This window comes from Cibotium barometz, chromosome 58, assembly GCF_041138505.1.
Source record: "Cibotium barometz isolate CiBa-2024 chromosome 58, ASM4113850v1, whole genome shotgun sequence".
Lineage (NCBI taxonomy): Eukaryota > Viridiplantae > Streptophyta > Polypodiopsida > Cyatheales > Cibotiaceae > Cibotium > Cibotium barometz.
The window spans coordinates 8,630,141-8,648,428 of record NC_141103.1 but is presented as its reverse complement, the minus strand read 5'-3'; the positions used below and the strand labels follow the sequence as shown (position 1 = coordinate 8,648,428).

The 18,288-nt window shown below is 38.6% G+C and overlaps 1 protein-coding gene across 1 annotated transcript; it reads right to left on the bottom strand.

Moving 5' to 3' along the window:
• Positions 1-8,101: 8,101 nt before the first annotated feature.
• Positions 8,102-10,285, bottom strand: LOC147605865 (uncharacterized). The gene is made up of 3 exons (XM_086792533.1): positions 9,938-10,285; positions 9,720-9,849; positions 8,102-9,569 (listed from the first exon to the last, which is right to left on the bottom strand). The coding sequence occupies exons 1-3, from the start codon at positions 10,068-10,070 to the stop codon at positions 8,426-8,428; spliced, it is 1,407 nt and encodes a 468-aa protein (XP_086648659.1). The 5' UTR covers positions 10,071-10,285; the 3' UTR covers positions 8,102-8,425.
• Positions 10,286-18,288: the final 8,003 nt, after the last annotated feature.

Sequence of the window (18,288 nt, the reverse complement as noted above, 5' to 3'; positions counted from 1 at the left end):
CATGTTCGTTCCTCCCTCTTCTTCAAAACCCAGTACTCCCTGGTTGCCCTTGTAGGCGACATGGCAATTTTCCATGATTTCCCTAGCTATATTTTTACCTTTTCTAGCCATATTTGCACCCTCTCCGGCCATAATCTACAGTGGTTGTACATCCATGTACTCTGTAGGTGCCAAAAGCTGTGTTTTCATATTCTCACTGAAGTCCTCCATGTTCGCTCTGCAAAGAGAGAGAGAGAGAGAGAGAGAGAGAGAGAGAGAGAGAGAGAGAGAGAGAGATTCTTTGCTGTGATGAGGAAGCATGAAGAGGGCAGTAGAGAGAGCAAGAAGTGGGAAAAATGGAGCGTTGGCAAGAACCCTCCACCTCTACTAAACTGACCATGTAAGAAAGAAACATAATTTTTTTACAGATGTGTTAAATTACAAACTTTCACATTATTTTTCCTACTTGAAAAGAGATGAAAAAGACACTGGTTTTTGTACCACCTATCCATGCTTTTCGCCTTGTGCCTCGTAACCTTCCCTCCACCCCATAGTCCTCAACTTTAAGTCATGGTGTAGAGTATAATACTTTGAATGATAGGGAAGAAATGCTTCATCTCTTTATAACTTGTAACCTTCCCACCACCCCTACCAATTTTAAAACTCTCACTAACTTACTTTGAATGATAGGGAAGAAATGCTTCATCTCTTTATACCTTGTAACCTTCCCACCACCCCTACCAATTTTAAAACTCTCACTAACTTATTTACATGGTTCCAAACCTAGGGGTGGATAGATGCTTATTCGTATTCTCACTGAAGTCCTCCATGTTCGCTCTGCAAAGAGAGAGAGAGAGAGAGAGAGAGAGAGAGAGAGAGAGAGAGAGAGATTCTTTGCTGTGATGAGGAAGCATGAAGAGGGCAGTAGAGAGAGCAAGAAGTGGGAAAAATGGAGCGTTGGCAAGAACCCTCCACCTCTACTAAACTGACCATGTAAGAAAGAAACATAATTTTTTTACAGATGTGTTAAATTACAAACTTTCACATTATTTTTCCTACTTGAAAAGAGATGACGAAGACACTGGTTTTGTACCACCTATCCATGCTTTTCGCCTTGTGCTTCGTAACCTTCCCTCCACCCCATAGTCCTCAACTTTAAGTCATGGTGTAGAGTATAATACTTTGAATGATAGGGAAGAAATGCTTCATCTCTTTATACCTTGTAACCTTCCCACCACCCCTACCAATTTTAAAACTCTCACTAACTTATTTACATGGTTCCAAACCTAGGGGTGGATAGATTCTTATGATACCTATAAGTGCCTAAGCCTTCATGAGAGTACCCTATATCACCCTTATAGTATCTTAAAGCTTTATCATAAAATCTATAAGCATCTAGGGTAAATTTTGATATCTATGGTATATGATTTCTCTCTTAAACATATTCAATACCCTAGTATTATTATAACTCATGAAGAGTAATTGGAACTTAATACCCTCATAAATACCCCACTAGAATCCTTCCACTCCCAAATCCTAAACGATGATAAGGAGGGGGAAAATGCTTATTCTTATACATATCCACTTAATAGGCCTCTCCCCTCTAAGCTTCTTTGATCTCATGAGCAAGCTCCTAAACCCACTAACAATGAGGAACCTACTAAGGTTCTCTAAATCATGATTTTCCCGCTACACCACTATTGCCCTCCTACAGCCCCAAGTTGACAACATCAAGCTACACACTGAGGTAAACTCTCAACCTTTCCAATTTCCTATAGCTTATTCTAACAAAGATAACATGGTGCAGTTGTCTGTCATGGATCATGAAGATCTAATCATAGTGGGAAATCCAACTCTATGGCTAAATTTATTTTTCAAGGTACTCATGTAGGGCACACCTTTAAATCCAACATCACAGTTCTTTCCAAAAGCGTTTAATCCAACATTTACGGCTCTTTCTAGAAGCTTACAATATTGCTCCACGATACTGCTCCTTGTAGCCTACCATATGCACCGTATCCGGTCAAAGAACCCGTCAGAATGGGAAGAGTTGATGTCAATGTGGTAGGGAAGGGCACTCTTTGGGGAAATGTGGTGGTGTCAACAAAATTGTTGAGAGAGGTACTCTATGTTTAACAAAAATATTGACCAATGTCAACAAAATGACGAATCAATGTGGATCAAACTTATGTTTAAGTTGCTTCAATCTAGTTTTTTCCCAAGATGGCCTTGCACTTCTAGATTCACCTCGCCATTCCCACCACCTACACCGATTTTTTTATCTCACTAGTGGGTACCATCACCGCCAAGCTCAAAACAATTGACGGAACCAATGCTTCATCACAACTTGGAGTTTTTATATGTTCTTACACCGTACCCTCCTCTCGAGTTCTTCATAGTATGTTCTAAAAAATATAATAGAGCTTCCTTCTTTTCAACTTGGTTTAACTCTTAAACCATCATAGAATCCTTGTTTTTGCTTGAGTCAATGCTGGCTGAGACACCGAAGCCTAAGGACATAACACCCACACAAGGAGAAACACAGGTACACTGAAGATGTCTAAAGCAGATCAACCAAAATTATTCAAATAAGAGTCTCATGGATCTCCTCAATCATGCTGAGACTCTGAGGACAACCAAAGTTTCTTGCTACTACTACTATAGACCCAAAAGTACTACAAGATTGCATGCTCAATAACCTCACTATATCTACATCCTTCTAGGTATATCTATGAATTGGGGGGGGGGGCATGGGCAAGCCTCTGGTCCATGGTACAACCTATCGATTAGGTTCCCTTGAAAGGTACATGCAGAGCTGATTCTCGATGATGCCATTAACATTTTATTTAACAACCCAACCTCCTTAATAAATGGCAACCTCTTAATGTATAAATCGCTCGATCTTCTCTCAAGAACACTATACAAGAGTTAAATAAAGTAGACATGAGATGGTGTAAACATTGAAGAAAGAAGTACAAAGAAGAAAGCAAATGTGTTGTGAAACATGAATTGGATGAAATGTCAGGCAGAGAAGGAGCACACACATGGGCACACCATCAGCCCTCCACACAACCCATGCATAGCACCTACATTATTTGACATATTAGAACTTCATAGACATTTATATGAACTCACAACCACTAGCACTTGCACTAAGACCTTATCGTCAACAAGATCCAAGTATAAATTTGGATGGGGGGTCCATGGTACATGGTACTACCCATCGTCGCCTAGATTACCTTCAATTGTGGTTTGGTCCATGATGACTTGGCTCATGGTAAGACCCATAACTTGGGATCATCTTCATTTGTGAACCTCCTAGATCTTCACGAATACATCTCCTTTCCCTCTTTAAGAATACATCTCCTTTCCCTCTTTAAGAATACAACTCCTTGCCCTCTCTATTTCCCTCTTCTCCAGCAACAACCATAGAAACAACTTGGATTGTGTAAGAACTTTGAGATCTTCAAGAATACAACTCCTTGCCCTCTCTGTTTCGCTCTTCTTCAAAAAACCATAGAATACAAATTCTTGCCCCATATGTTTCCCTTTTCTTTAACAACCATAGAAACAAAAAGCCTCTCCATCAAAAGGGCTCCATCGTTGAACCAACAGAGTAAAGAGAGGTAGTCCAATCTCTTTAATAAGGCATAGTACACTACCATGCAAAGAATCTTGGAGCCACCCTATGTACATGCCAATCAATCACCACACAAGAGAACTTGGCACAAAATAATTTGACAAATAAATTGCAATGACCCCTTCCAACAATAGCTCTTTAATGACCAACACAACTCAACCTTGCATTACCACCTTGACAATTATCATCCTATGCAATGGACCATCCAAAGTCTATCTCCCATAGGCCTTGATGCATGTTGTGGACTTGTCCAATCACCTACCACCTTGACAAGTATCATCCTATGCAATGGACCATCCAAAGTCTATCTCCCATAGGCCTTGATGCATGTTGTGGACTTGTCCCTTACCGACACTCAACCTCCCAAGACAACTTCACCCAGCACCTCATGGACCATCCATGCATTTCATTAACATCTTCATTACCCAAAGCTTGGAGATGTGAAGACGCAATTAATTTTTGGAGTCCTACATTGCATTGAAATATATGAGATACGGCCTTACTATGTGCTTTATGACTTCATGTATATACTTGCTTAAGGCTAAACATAGTGTCTATGGACTATTTTAAGTTATGGTTGGCCACATGTGATACTTTGAAACAACTAATTTATAGTTAAGTTGCTTATTTTTAGATTCTTTTTGTAACCCCCATGAATCTCTTTGAAGAGTATCCATTTCTAGAGTTTGTAATGCTTTAGAAGTGACCATTACTTTACGTTGATAAGGTTGAAGATGACAAAACATAGATTCAAAACATATAGAGGAACAAACCAACTTAAGGTAACCAATCTTGAAGCTCTTGAAAATCTTATAGGTGTTTAGATGCCATGCCTCATTTTATGTTTTAAGCTATCAACAACCCAAATATCTAGTAAATGCCACTTTGGAGAGGGGTTGCAAAAAAACTCCAACCTTTCATAACTATGCCCAGTGGAGGGAGAGCCACATAAAGAAACGTGTAGAAGAATACCTTATCACTCAATAGAGAAGCAGTAGTCCTATTATGAAACAATAGCTCACCCAAATGTCCATGTTTAGCTTCATATAAATTGGTCATCTACCGATTGCAAGGAAACACATCTACAACAAAAGGAAAAACTTCAGAGTTTCATTTAAAATGTAAAAGGTTAAACATTTATAATTGATAGGAAACCTTATCACAACCTCATGTGGATCAAGGTGCATTTGTGCACTGTGAAAACATGTTGCATTATTCTTGAAGATCGTGTTTTCTTGATTTCTTGTTGAATGGCCCACGAGCTTGAATCTTATGTTAAAGGTAAAAAAGATTATCTTACACTTTCTTTTTCTAAGAGAACTAAGAGAGTTCTCTCTTTCCCCTTTAGCCAGACTCTCTCTCTCTCTCTCTCTCTCTCTCTCTCTCTCTCTCTCTCTCTCTCTCTCTCTCTCTCTCTCTCTCTCTCTCTCTCTACTTGTGACTCCATCACTTTTGTTCTTGATGCCAAGGGCTTTCAATACTTGTTCTTGATGCCAAGGGTTAGTTTTCATGCTAAGAAACACCATTGGTGGGCCCTACATTGCTACTTAAAGAGAGAGAAACAAAATGGTCAAAATGTTACATTAGCATTACAAGTGCGACATTATACAAAAGGAGCCACATCAAAAGTTGGGGCGGGCCTATCCCAATGGTGAGCTGAGGATGGATCATGGACTTGGTGTCTTGCTCACCATCCAAGCCCATCCCTTTTACATTAAATCCCATTGGTGGGTGAGTTGAGGATGGATCATGGACTTGGTCTCTTGCCCATCTAGGCCCATCCCTTTACATTAAATCTATAAAGAATTTTGGAGTTTTTCATCACAAGCCACAAATGCAACATTCTACGATGTCACTGGTCAAAATTAAGGCCACAGGGATTGTATGCAACAAGGTGATGCAAGTGATAAATTGCACCACTTAATAAAGGAACTTATTCGATTTTACAATCTTTAAAGTGGTTTTGAAAAGATTACCACATTTACAAGATTCTTCTTAAAGTAATTTGAACTATATCCAAGGTGGGTTGAGAAAGACAACCACTAGATAGCTAAAATATTGGGCATGGCACTAGCAAATGAACACACCCTTTAGAGCCTATTTTCATGCAAGACAAGAACTAGCATTATTGGTAAGCCAGTTGCAATTCAATGGTTCAAAAATCCTATGTGGTGAGCTTGCAATCACAAGATTTGTTAGAACTTTTATCTTCTTCTGAGTTGATTCTCTGTGAAGTAGTAATTGCTTGTGAGTTTAAAGCAATGTTTGCAATGCTACTAAACACATTCTAAAAATTTATTAACACAACAAAACGAAAGCGAGGAGTCTTTAAGGTGGTTTCCACGAGATGACTACATGAATTCAATGTCACCAGCAGCTATGTCTACCTTTTTGCAATCGACATTTATTTAATTCACATGGGTGGTGTTACAACCACTTAAAAATTAAATAGGGCCAATTTCCACGCATTGAAATCGGCAACCGCTCGTAAGCTCATTAATTCAAACTCATGTGTGTTCATCACCACAAAAGGGCTTGGATAACTTTATCTTCTTGCATTTAATTTGCAACCGGTTGGAAATTTTGATATGCGTGGAAACCATTGGCACACTGGGGAGTTGTTTGCAATCGACATTTATTTAATTCACATGGGTGGTGTTACAACCACTTAAAAATTAAATAGGGCCAATTTCCACGCATTGAAATCGGCAACCGCTCGTAAGCTCATTAATTCAAACTCATGTGTGTTCATCACCACAAAAGAGCTTGGATAACTTTATCTTCTTGCAATTAATTTGCAACCAGTTGGAAATTTTGATATGCGTGGAAACCATTGGCACACTGGGGAGTTGTTAGGTTGCTACCATAAAAAGCTTGGCAAGTGGGCCATTGATTGAAAAAGGGCAAATTCGTTAAACCAAGCTTAAGGAGAGTGATCAACTGGCCTTGGGGTAATCACTAGCACTTCAAATGGCTAGTTATTATCCCATTGGAAAAAGTTCTTGGAGGCAATGTAGAGGAGATTGTAAACAAATTAGTGGGTGGCCCATCGACCATACATGGAAATAACTCCTATGGCTCTAGGCCCAATATGTGCATTAGTGCAAGGTAGCAAGTTGCCAATTGTCAAAAAACCTAATCACAATGTAATTTTCTCACCTAAGTTGGCATTGCATTTACGTTTAAAGGATTGGTTTCCACATAAGAGATAGGTGTGTTGGGGAAGCAACCGTCGGTTGTGAACTCTACATATCAAAATCATATCTGTTGAGTTCACAACCACAAATTTGTTGAATGATATTTTATCTTCATCCCATTTAATTTGCAACCAAGTGGAAATTTAACCCAAATGTAAAAAAATATAAATTATAGTATAAAACTTGATATTGCTTTGATTTTAAATTTTAACCCTGATTACTTTTGAGCATCACCTTTACTTTGTTTAGTTCAACAGCACCAAAACAACAACAAAAATTGGAGCACTACAAGTTGCAACTATGCAACATGGCGCAGTGCTTGGTTCTTAAATTTCTCAACATATCATACAACTCGAGAGTTCACCACAATTTCCCACAAGTTTTTCTTGAAACTTCGTAGTTTTTTCAACAGAACTATAACAAAAATGGGAGAAATTGAAGAAATATTATTTACATGTGACATCACCAATGCTCTAAAACTATAACAAAAAATGGTAGAAGTTGAAGAAATATATTCTTTACATGTGGCGTCACCAATGTTCGAAAATGATGACATGCTAGTTACCAACCAAAATTAAGAACAAGTGGCTGAGAATTTAAGGAGCGCTTATTTTAAGGATTGATTTTTCATATATTTGAGTTATAGAACAGCCTTGTAGCATTGATTTGGAAAACATAGATTATTTCCATCATGGCTTCAGTAGTGCATCCTCTAGGGGTTAAAGATTAAAGAGTTGGTTTGTATCCATTGGTTAAAAAATGTGTTTTTCGAAATTATTGTAAGCAATGGTTTTTCATATATATTTTAGTTATAAAGAGGAGTGCAATGGGGCATGCATGTGCCATCTCAGTGTATGTGGTACCAAACTACTTAATAACTTGCCTTGGAGCAGATACGATCAAAAAGATAGTGCCGTGATTTTGGGGGCTTTTATTTCACCTTAAAGGAGGGGCGTTAAATACCCATACGAGAGTGTTCACTTTTTAAGTTATGGAAATTTGAGGACAGATACACTATGGTTATGGTACATGTCGCATTTATGTAATCATTCAATACTTGGTGTGACTCAGGGCCCGTCCATTACGTGCAACTTTTCAAAGGTTGTTGACTCTTTACAGCTTGGCCCCAACTAGGCCCATTCACACTCATGTGAGTTTGATTTATGAATAAATCAATAAGGATTCATAGAAAATTCAAATAACAATAATTAACACTTAAATAATCAAGTACAGGAAAAACAAACTTTTAACAGAAATTGGAGAGCTTAAGAAAAGCGCCAAATGCGAATATTAAACTCTGTTCCCTTAATAACAATCATATCTATAAGCTAGTTGGGAGCATAATTTTGGCCCATGAGCGTAGCTTAGACACGATAATTTTTAATACAATAAAGGTTAATGTTAGACAGGATATTAGATGTAGAATCAAAAATTGAGCCCTGCTGGGGATGTGTGCATGTGTGTCTCACTGTGTAAAAAAAAGCTTTTAAAAAAGTTAAGCTTCTCCCCCATCCTCTTGCAAGTAATGCAGAGTAGCCCTAATCTAAAGTCTATGGGATTATAATCAAATTGAACCAATGAAAGCATCCATTAGAATAATTCATATGGTTTAGAATGGTATGCTTTCATTTGCTTCAATTTGCTCTTGGCTTGGAGAATCCACCAGCACACTGCTCCAATAGTCTGGATACTCTTCACTAATCTCACAACCGCTCATATTGGAGGAGCTTTTTGTGCTGGATATGTCCTCTGAAACCAGCTCTAGCTCGCCCAATAAGCTGCTAGAATTGGTGGCAGAATCCAATGCAGGCGTGCTGCTCCGCATACTATCCTCCTCTCTCTTCACGCTGAACCCATCTGCCTGCATAAGATCTTGTAAACAAAGCAGGCTTGAAAGGCTAATCTCTCCACCAACCTTGCTGGTAGCCGCTTGGAAATAATCTGCTTGATACAGGTTTGCAGAGAGAAGAGGATTAGCAATCTCATCAGAGGAATTAGGAGGATTATGGGCATTAAGTAATGAGCTTCCACTCCAAGATAGCTTTCTAGATTGGGCTGGTGGAGGATGATTATAGGATAATTGCTGCTTTAATGATTGATCAAGAGAGCATAAGGTAGAGGTCGGTGAAGCATGATTCAATTGATCTAATGTTGAGTTGCAGCAGCTAGCCTCTTGACCTTCTGCACCAGATAACCTCCAAGAACCAGGCCACATTAGCCCAGCCTGCCCTTGCAAAGATTTCTCCCAATTTTGAAGTGTATTCATGAGCTCCATGGCAGTCAAGGCCTTGCACGAGACATTATCCTCATTACCCTGCTTAGAACCCAACAGACCACCATAATTCTGCGTGGCTGATGTCACTAAACAACCGTAATCCTGCTTAGAAGACATTATATCACCATAATCCGGCTTGGAAGACACATCACAAGAAGCTGGTTGTGAGCTCCATGATCCAGGGGAAGATGAAGTTTGCCATAGCCCTTTAGCTCTCAGCTTTGATTCTCTTGCTAGACGGGCTTCGGCTTCAAGCCGCGCACTCTCCCACTGAGCCATGTGGCTGACTGAAGAGCTACTATGGCTGTTGTTGCGAGACTCCAAAAGGCTGCTGCTGCAGCTGGTGAGCTCTGTTTTGGGCTTGTGTGTGGCTGGGTCAATGCCCATCTTGAGCAATCTCTTCTTCAGATGAGTATTCCAATAGTTCTTTATCTCATTGTCTGTCCGCTTGGGCAGGTGAGTGGCAATAGCAGACCATCTGTCAAAAGCAATTAAGATCTGTTTAGCAAGGCATTAACCCAGCATTAAGCACATGATTAAGAGTACAGGTGTGGCTCATACCAGAAGAGCCCAGCTAAATATATCCTGTGATTAAGCTTAGTACAACATGGAGATTAGTGTAGCTTACTTGTTTCCGAGTAAGGTATGAAGTTGGATAATAGTTTGCTCTTCAGTGGCAGAGAATTCTCCTCGCTTGATGTCCGGCCTAAGGTAATTAGCCCAGCGTAATCGGCAGCTTTTGCCACAACGAAGAAGGCCTACACACAAGAGAGAGGTTGATTAGTTGCATGGAGAGAGCAGCTAAATAGAATTTGCAAGCTGATTAGAAAGGATTAATAAGCGTACCGGCTTTTTTAGGAAGGGCACGCCAGCTTCCATGGCCATGTTCACTGATGTAGGAGGTGAGCTTCTGATCCTCGTCGGAGGTCCAGGGGCCTTTTTTGAGGCCAATTTTTTCACAGCAAGGAGCTCGGCCCATGGCTTGGGAAAGGAAAAAGGAGGAGCAGGAGCAGGAGGAGGAGGAGGTGTGGTTGTAAAGCTAGGGAAAATTTCAGAGGGACCACTTTGAAGAGGATTGTCTCATATGCTCTTAGGATAAAAACTGATTGAAGGCTTTCTGAGAGAGAGAGAGAGAGAGAGAGAGAGACTGTAGCCTTCGCTTGAGTGTGCTGCAATAGTGCGCAATGTGCATGCTCTAACGAGAAGCGTATTAATATATATATTATTAAGATATCCTAAGGTCTGGGCGACGTACGTAAAGGTCAACGTATTGCCAAGTCATGAGGCACATGTGACAAGCTCTGCCGGACCCCGAAGTCTCTACTGTACCCCCTTGGGTCAACTTTCCACCGGCTGCTGACTCGGCAAATTGGCCGCCCTGGCCCCATTTTCAACCTTTCCACGCGGTTTCAGTTAACCTCACCTGGCCCCGTCAACGCGGACTCCTGCCGCGCGGCGGTGGTGCACGGATATTACCACCCCTTCCAGACGGCTTTACCGCCTCCAGCCTGTCAAATCCCCCATTACTGTCGCGCTACCGCTGCCGGATCGGCCCCCGCCCTTCCTTCTCGGAACCTGCTGATCATTAACTGCGGCCCATGAGCCTGCCCCGCCAAATTTAGCCAGGCGCCTGCCAAACTAGCCGGCGAATTAGCGGCGATTGCCAATGCCCAATCACCATCGTTCTCGGCGTCATGTGGCTCATATTGCGCGCCATTTTTTGAGCCTTTAATACTAGCCCATCACTAATAATAAATATAAAATATAGACTTTTGGAGTGGGGTTCTCTCTACTATCCAGCAGTTCCTAACATGTTCCGTAGTTAGTGTGGCGCCCCATGATGCCCAAATGCGTTACAGCAGTGTAGGTTCTCTTCTAGAAGCCGGGCGGCAGGCAGCAGCCGCACATGCATTTGTCCAACCTTTGCTTGTTACACCTGTGACCTAGGTGGAGGTCTACAACAGCTGCTGAGTGAGATTCCTCATGCCTTCTTGCTTTTAGACAGCACATGCGTTGTCTCAGGGAACGGAGGCTCCATGTTCCTTCCAGTCACTTTAAGGGCCTTTTAAGGGGCCTCTGTTCGGTGATCACATCACCCAGTTTGTAACTTTGTAGTGGAATTCAGCATTGTCTTTAGTTTTAAGGGATGAAATGTACATGTTTTAGTTATAAATCTCGGAACTAGTAGATGCTTTTTAGAGATTTTTAGGTCTAAATCCCGGTTATGTTTTAACATTAATTTTAAGGATTGAAAAAAACATTTTTTTCGAGCACTACCTTTGATTGCCACCTCATCACACTACATAGTTATTACTCCTTATGCATTGTGGACAAGCGTCTCCTTGCCAAAAGAGAAAACTTCACAATGATTATCTTTCATATTATAGCCTCGGCATCAAGTAATTTACAAAACCTTAGAAATATTTGGTCATATAGCATTGACACGACGAAAAGATCATGAATAAGAAGCTACTTGTCACCTTGCATAGTGGACATAAACTACTTGGATGATCAAGTCACATGCACTATTAAGAAGACCTATCCTTGAACACAATTTGTGTTTGTGCAATTAGAACTCTTTTTAAAACCCTCCTTTGACTCACTATCTATTCACAAGTCATTTGTGAAATCTTGAAAAAGACACAACAATGGAATACCTTTGTTGTCAAAGTAAGATGCTTGAAAGAGTACAAGAGAGACAAGAGAGCATTAAATGCTTGATAAACTAGGGAGTATCTTTTCAACTAACCCTTAATTCAATCAATTTCATGTTTCTAGGCAGCTCAAAAGCAAAGGACCTATTCATAGGGAAGAATATATGTGTATGCATATATAATTGACAACATGCAATCCCTTTCATTGGAAATAAAGCTTTGGTGGTACATCTTGTTGATAAACCTCACCTTAATGAATGAGAGTGCAATCCACATTCGTCAAGCAAAACATTCTAACTATGAGGAAGCTCTATCGCTGTATCATTAAGTGCGTTTGGCCTTGGGACCTTAGAATATAACATTATGAATTCAAGAGCATAAGGAAGCTTGCTTGTTCATGTGCGATTCTAAATAAATGATGTATGAGGAAGCTCTATAACTGTACCATCATTAAGTGTGTTTGACCTTAGGACCTTAGAATATGACTTTAGAATATAATAGTATAAATTTAAGAGCATAAGGAAGCTTGCGTGTTCATGTGCAGTTCTAAACAAATGATGTCAAAACTGTAGACTTGTGATTATTATCTTTTGTGATAAAAATTTGGCAATCATTTGGCGTAGGGATAGAACACAAAAATCAAGTTATTTTAATGCTGAACACATGCAAAAAGCTAGAAAGGGAAGTTGTAAAAGAAGCAGAGAGAAGAAAGGTGGAGGATTGCAAGCCTTGACTATGGATTTCTTAGAGATGGCTACCAAATTTTAAAAAAATGTGGCACTAAGAAATTTGAGCTTTTGTTTATGATTATGAATGAGTCTCATTAATTGTAATTAGGTTATTATTATGGAGCTTATCTTGTGCTTTGATCCTTCTTAGATCCAAGATGTGTGTGTGTGTGTGTGTGTGTGGTGTGTGTGTGTGTGTGTGTGTGTGTGTGTGTGTGTGTGTGTGTGTGTGTGTGTGTGTGTGAGAGAGAGAGAGAGAGAGAGAGAGAGAGAGAGAGAGAGAGTTAACTGCTTTGGTTAACATTACCTCGCCTCAACCTTTGTAAGAACGTTATCTTCTTGTATTATCTTTTTATATTACAAGCATGTCTTTATATAATACGGCGATGTCATATATGAAGCGGCCTTATTTTGTGCTTAATCGGGGATCTCTCTGAGTTTGTAGATCTACCTTAAAGGCACTAGACTAGTTGGTAAGTAATATTTTAAGTCTTGGTGGCTGGGTAAGTGTGAACACAAGCTCTTTGTATAAACCCAACTTTAAGATTAAGCAACAATACAACAAATCATTCCTGAATCAAGGCTTGTGAGCTCTCTACTCTCTCTCCCTCTTTCTCTTGCTTATCTTGGTTTAATGCATGCATATTGTAGATGGATGCTAGTACATTTGGGAGTCATTAAAGCACTCTTAGCACTTAGAGATTTCTTAAGCCCCTCTTGGATGACGAGAAGTTGAGTGAGGATTATCTTTTGTTGTTCGGTCATGGTAAGGAAAGCTCTCTCTTCACATCGCTTCAGTAAGGAGCTCTTTGGTGTGACCGAATGGGAGTAAGGCTAGTGTACCCACATGTGGGAGTTGCTTTTATAGCTCTTTGGCAAGTTTGGCAAGTCCTCATGACACATGTATTAGCAAGGCAAGAGACTAAACTTTATTAAACATCTTTTGCATCATTATCGAGGATAACCCATAGGGATTAGCCCCGTTCTAGTGTGTATGCCATGCTGGGTATGCCCCCAATATCGTCCAATGTCTATGCCATGCTTGGTATGCCCCCCCTCAAAAGGGCTATTGGAGTCTTTGAGTGATTAAATGTGTATTGTATTCTTGTTATCATAGAGTTTTGTTAATTTCAAATGTCTATTTTTAAACATAAAAACCATCAATTGGGAGCTTTAAAACATCATAAAGCATGACTACTAATCTTATGTCGTGTTTTGCACTTAGAAAAAAAATCATTTGGGAGCCTTAAAATGTGTGTTTTAGGTTCAATTTTTTCATGCATGTATTGTTTTTTTAAATTAGGAGTAGCTAGTTTGCTAAACCCTAATCAGTCTAATAATTGTAAAAAATTAATGGCTTTAACTATATTATTACGTGCATTACAAATAGACCAATCATGGACTATCTTTCACCACCAATTTTTTATAGATCCATGAAAGACACATTGTTAACCACTCCAATTAACATTTTTCTTTTGGTAAATAGTATGCAATATTTTGTAATAAAAACTTATCTTTTATGAGAAAATTTGTAAGACGGTGCTGGAATAAAGCCGCTTTTTAATTGAGCTTAATGGAAAATTTAGGGAAGTCTGAGATTTCATATATACATCTTTTGTAAGCTAAACTAGAGATCAAGGATTAATTTTAGTCTTGGCCGGTCAAGTGTAAACATAGCTTCATGTATATGAGCAATTTTGACGTTAAGCAATGCCTCTAATCATTCCCCATTGAAAATCGAGGTGTGTGATCTCTCTTCTCTCTCCCTCTTACACTCTTGCATGTCTAGCTTGATTAGGAATGATTAGGGATTCCTTCCTCTCAGATTTTGCCCTTTCACCTCTTAAGAGATTGAAGTCAAGTGAGGATGATATACTCTTGTAACCACCAAGGCAAGGCTAGCTCTCTCTTTATCCCATTAGCAAGGAGCCTTTATGTGTGATTTTCTAAGTGGTTCTCTCAAACCTCTTAGAAGATTGAAGTCAAGTGAGGATGATCTGTCTTGTTCCACCAAGGCAAGGCTAGCTCTCTCTTCATCCCATTAGCAAGGAGTTTTTATGTGTGATTTTTTAAGTGGCTCCCTCAAACTCTATACCTTAGAACACACTGGGTTCTAAGGGGCTTCACACTGCCAATTTAACACTATTTATTAGAACCATTGCTTAGACACTACCGGGTAAAGTTTATACTCTCATGAGAAAAGTTTACTCATGTGCTCACATCGAGACAGTCTAAAAGTAAATATTTGTGTTCGGATTTCGACACCATTTGGAACTAGTTTGAAAGCATCGAGCTCTAAGCCCTTTCAAACTTTAAGGTCCAAAGTTTACTCATGTCAAACTTTGACAATGTCTACCATGTATGACTGTCTCATTGATAGCATCTGATTTTGAAACCATATACAACCAAAAATTTAACACCACAATAGACACCATCTCTTTATCTTTATTTGAATCTTAAATTTTAGTGAAAATATTGATTTAAATGTGCTTGATTACATGAGTTTTCTAGCAAACTTAAAAGGTCATAATTGTAATCGTTATGCATTAAAAAAATTGACAAAATCAGGCCACACAACCATCATTTTTTTGGAGTCCTCGATGTTAAAAATACTTGCTGAAGCCCAAATATTGACTTATTTAAATGCTTGGCTCAATTGACTTATTTATTATGCTTGGTTCAATTGCCTTATATACATGTTTACAAAAAAGCAAATTGCTTTTCTCAAAAATCTAAAGCAAGATTTCCTATTTTATAATTGCTATAAAAAAAGCTAACTAAGAGCTTGTTTCTATGATTGTATATTATTTGAGCTTGTTTTCTTTAACACTCCCCCTTAAGCTCAAGTTGAGGTGATATTTATGTCTTCAACTCCAAATCACCTTCGAAAATTTTCAACTCTTGCTAATGCTTTAGTGAAGATATCCGCAATTTGATCTTTATTCTTCATAAACCTTAGATCAACTTGAGCTTGTAGTACTTTTTCTCTTACAAAGTGATAATGTACCTCAATGTGTTTTGTACAAGCATGAAACATTAGATTCTTAGCCAACTGAATAGAACTCACACTATCAGTGTATATAGGTATTGGCTCTTTCAAGGTTATCTCCAAGTCTGCCAAGAGTTGTTTCATCCAACCAACTTCACATGCTGAAGCTCTATATTCTGCTTTTGTATTACTAAATACTACTATAGGTTGTTTATTTGATGTCAAAGAGATAAAACCATTCCCAATTCAGCAACACATACCTCTCGTGCTTCTCTTGGTTGATGGATCCCACCTTCCCAATCTGCATCATAATATGTATGAATTTTAAACTCATCATCGTTACAATAATAAAGTCCATGATTCAACATTCTTTTGACACATCTCAAGGTTCATCTCACTGCATCCATTTGAGGCTTTCTCGAGCTTTGCATAAACTAGCTTACTATTCCAACTACATGAGAAATATATGGCCTTGTAATAAATGGTTGACCCACAAGTTGTCTATACAAGGTTTCATCTTTAAACATTGATACCAATAGGTTTACAATTTGTCAAACCATGTTGTTCCAACACGTCAATGACATACTTTCTTTGTGAAAGTATATATGCTTTTTCTCCTTTTATTATTGCCACTACAAGGAAATACCTTAGTTCTCCCAAGTCTTTTATATTGAATTCTGCATAAAGTTATGCTTTTGCTTTTGCATTCTCTTCTTTGTCATTCCTTATCAAAAAAAGACCATCCACATAAAGCACCAAAATTATAATGTTGTTTCCTTCTATCTTCACAAAGAGTGAAGGATTTGCATAGCTATTGTTTTGAGCCAACATTTCTTAAATAATTTGAGAATCTATCAAGCCATGCTCGAGGTGCACACATGTGTGCTTGCTTTAATCCATATAAAGCTTTTTTTAACTTGCACACGTGTTAAATGATGTAGATCTTCATAACCTTGCCATGTAAACCTCTTGAAAAAAGGCATTCTTCACCCGTTTGATGAAATTGATTTACTCCTAAAGCAATGATGGCTCTCGCCATTGTCATCTTTGAAACGGGTTTGAAATAAGTTTCTCCATAGTTTGCTCCATAAGTTTCTACATAACAAGTCTTGCTCCATCCCAGTTGTATTTGATCTTATAAACCCATTTTCATGCAATGACCTTCATGTCACCTTTGTATGGCATGAGATCTCAAGTTAATCATCAATCTCTTTATTTATAACCACTTTCCACTCATGGCTTTGAATAGCATCCTCAAATATTTTTGGTTCTTCTAAGTCTATCACCTTTTTCATATAAACATAATGTTTATATGAAACATAATGTCTATCACCTCAAATATTTTTGGTTCTTCTAAGTCTATCACCTTTTTCATATAAACATAATGTTTATTTATAACCACTTTCCACTCAGGCTTTGAATAGCATCCTCAAATATTTTTGGTTCTTCTAAGTCTATCACCTTTTTCATATAAACATAATGTTTATCCATAAAAGAGTCATAGGTCAATCTTTGAACCGGATGCCTTACCCTTGTAGACCTTCAAGATTAAATTTCTTCAACATATTCACTCCCTTGATTGATTTTAGGGATTAGTTCTTGAGTATCACTAGTGCTTGGCTCACTAGTGATCGTGTGAAGACCTCCTTTCCATGGAGACATCTTCTCCTCTTTTGCTTCTTTGTGTAAAGGTTGAACCTCACTAGGTGTATATCTAATGATGATCTCTTCAAGATTTTCATACCATCCATGCATCTCATCGAAGTTGAACCTCACTAGGCGTATATCTAATGATGATCTCTTCAAGATTTTCATACCATCCATGCATCTCATCGAAGTCAACATCTTTGCTGGTTTACATCTTCTTACAAGTTTGAAGACAATATTAGGGAGCTTGTGAAATTCCCAATTCCCACTTTGCAAACAATCACAAATGAGGAGCACAGTGAACCCTATCAATCTTTTGTCAAAACCCCCTCATGTGACAAATCATTATTGGAAAGCTCTTGATAGGCTCTAAATATACAATCTCTGACAAATTTAGAGTTGGTTTACTCAAGATATTCTAATAAGTATATTCAAAGTACCACCATTTAGAATTTGAAGTTGGTGTGCTCATGATATTCTAATAAGTAGATTCAAAGTACCAATATTTAGAATTCCCAAAGTATGGGGATTTTCCCAAACTCCCTAATATGGTCTTTTTGTAGGATTATAGTATTTGTAGATACCCTTTTGTAAATCAATTCCAATGAACACACGTCTTAAGCTTTTGGCTCAGGCTTTGTTTTAATTCTCATATGGCACATGTGGAGAACATAAGCATCCAAATATTTTCAAGTTTAGGCTTGTGTCCTATGAACTTTTCTTCATAATAAGTGATGTTCGGATCAGTTGATGTTGGAGATCAGTTAATCAAGAAAATCACATAATTGCATGCCTCTAGCCTATAGTAGTCTGGCATGCTTTTCGCATATAACATGGCTCTTGCTATTTCTCCAATGTGTCGATTCTTCCTTTTTTCTGCCACTCCATTCCTTTTTGGCATGTATCTTGGAGTCAACTTCCTTTTCATACCTTGTTGCTTTAAACTTGTATTTATCAAATTCCCATGACATATACTCTCCTCCAATGTCACTTCTCAAGATTTTGATCTTGAGAGACCACTTTACTTTTCGACTTTTGATTGAATTGTTGAAACTTATCAAAATATTTGCTTCTAGCTTTCAAAAATATATCAAAAACTTTCGTAAATAATCATCAACGAAGGTTATGTGACGTCTTGCTCCTCCAATGCTTTATGTTTGTGTTGGACCCCATAGATCC

What these genes read in the sequence shown, in the direction of transcription:
- LOC147605865 (XM_086792533.1), bottom strand. Translation starts at nt 10,070, where the DNA reads ATGGGCCGAGCTCCTTGCTGTGAAAAAATTGGCCTCAAAAAAGGCCCC. An exon ending in TGCCCTTCCTAAAAAAGCCG is followed by an intron (nt 9,850 to 9,937) that starts GTACGCTTATTA and finishes TCTTGTGTGTAG; the next exon opens with GCCTTCTTCGTTGTGGCAAA. An exon ending in CATACCTTACTCGGAAACAA is followed by an intron (nt 9,570 to 9,719) that starts GTAAGCTACACT and finishes TGCTTTTGACAG; the next exon opens with ATGGTCTGCTATTGCCACTC.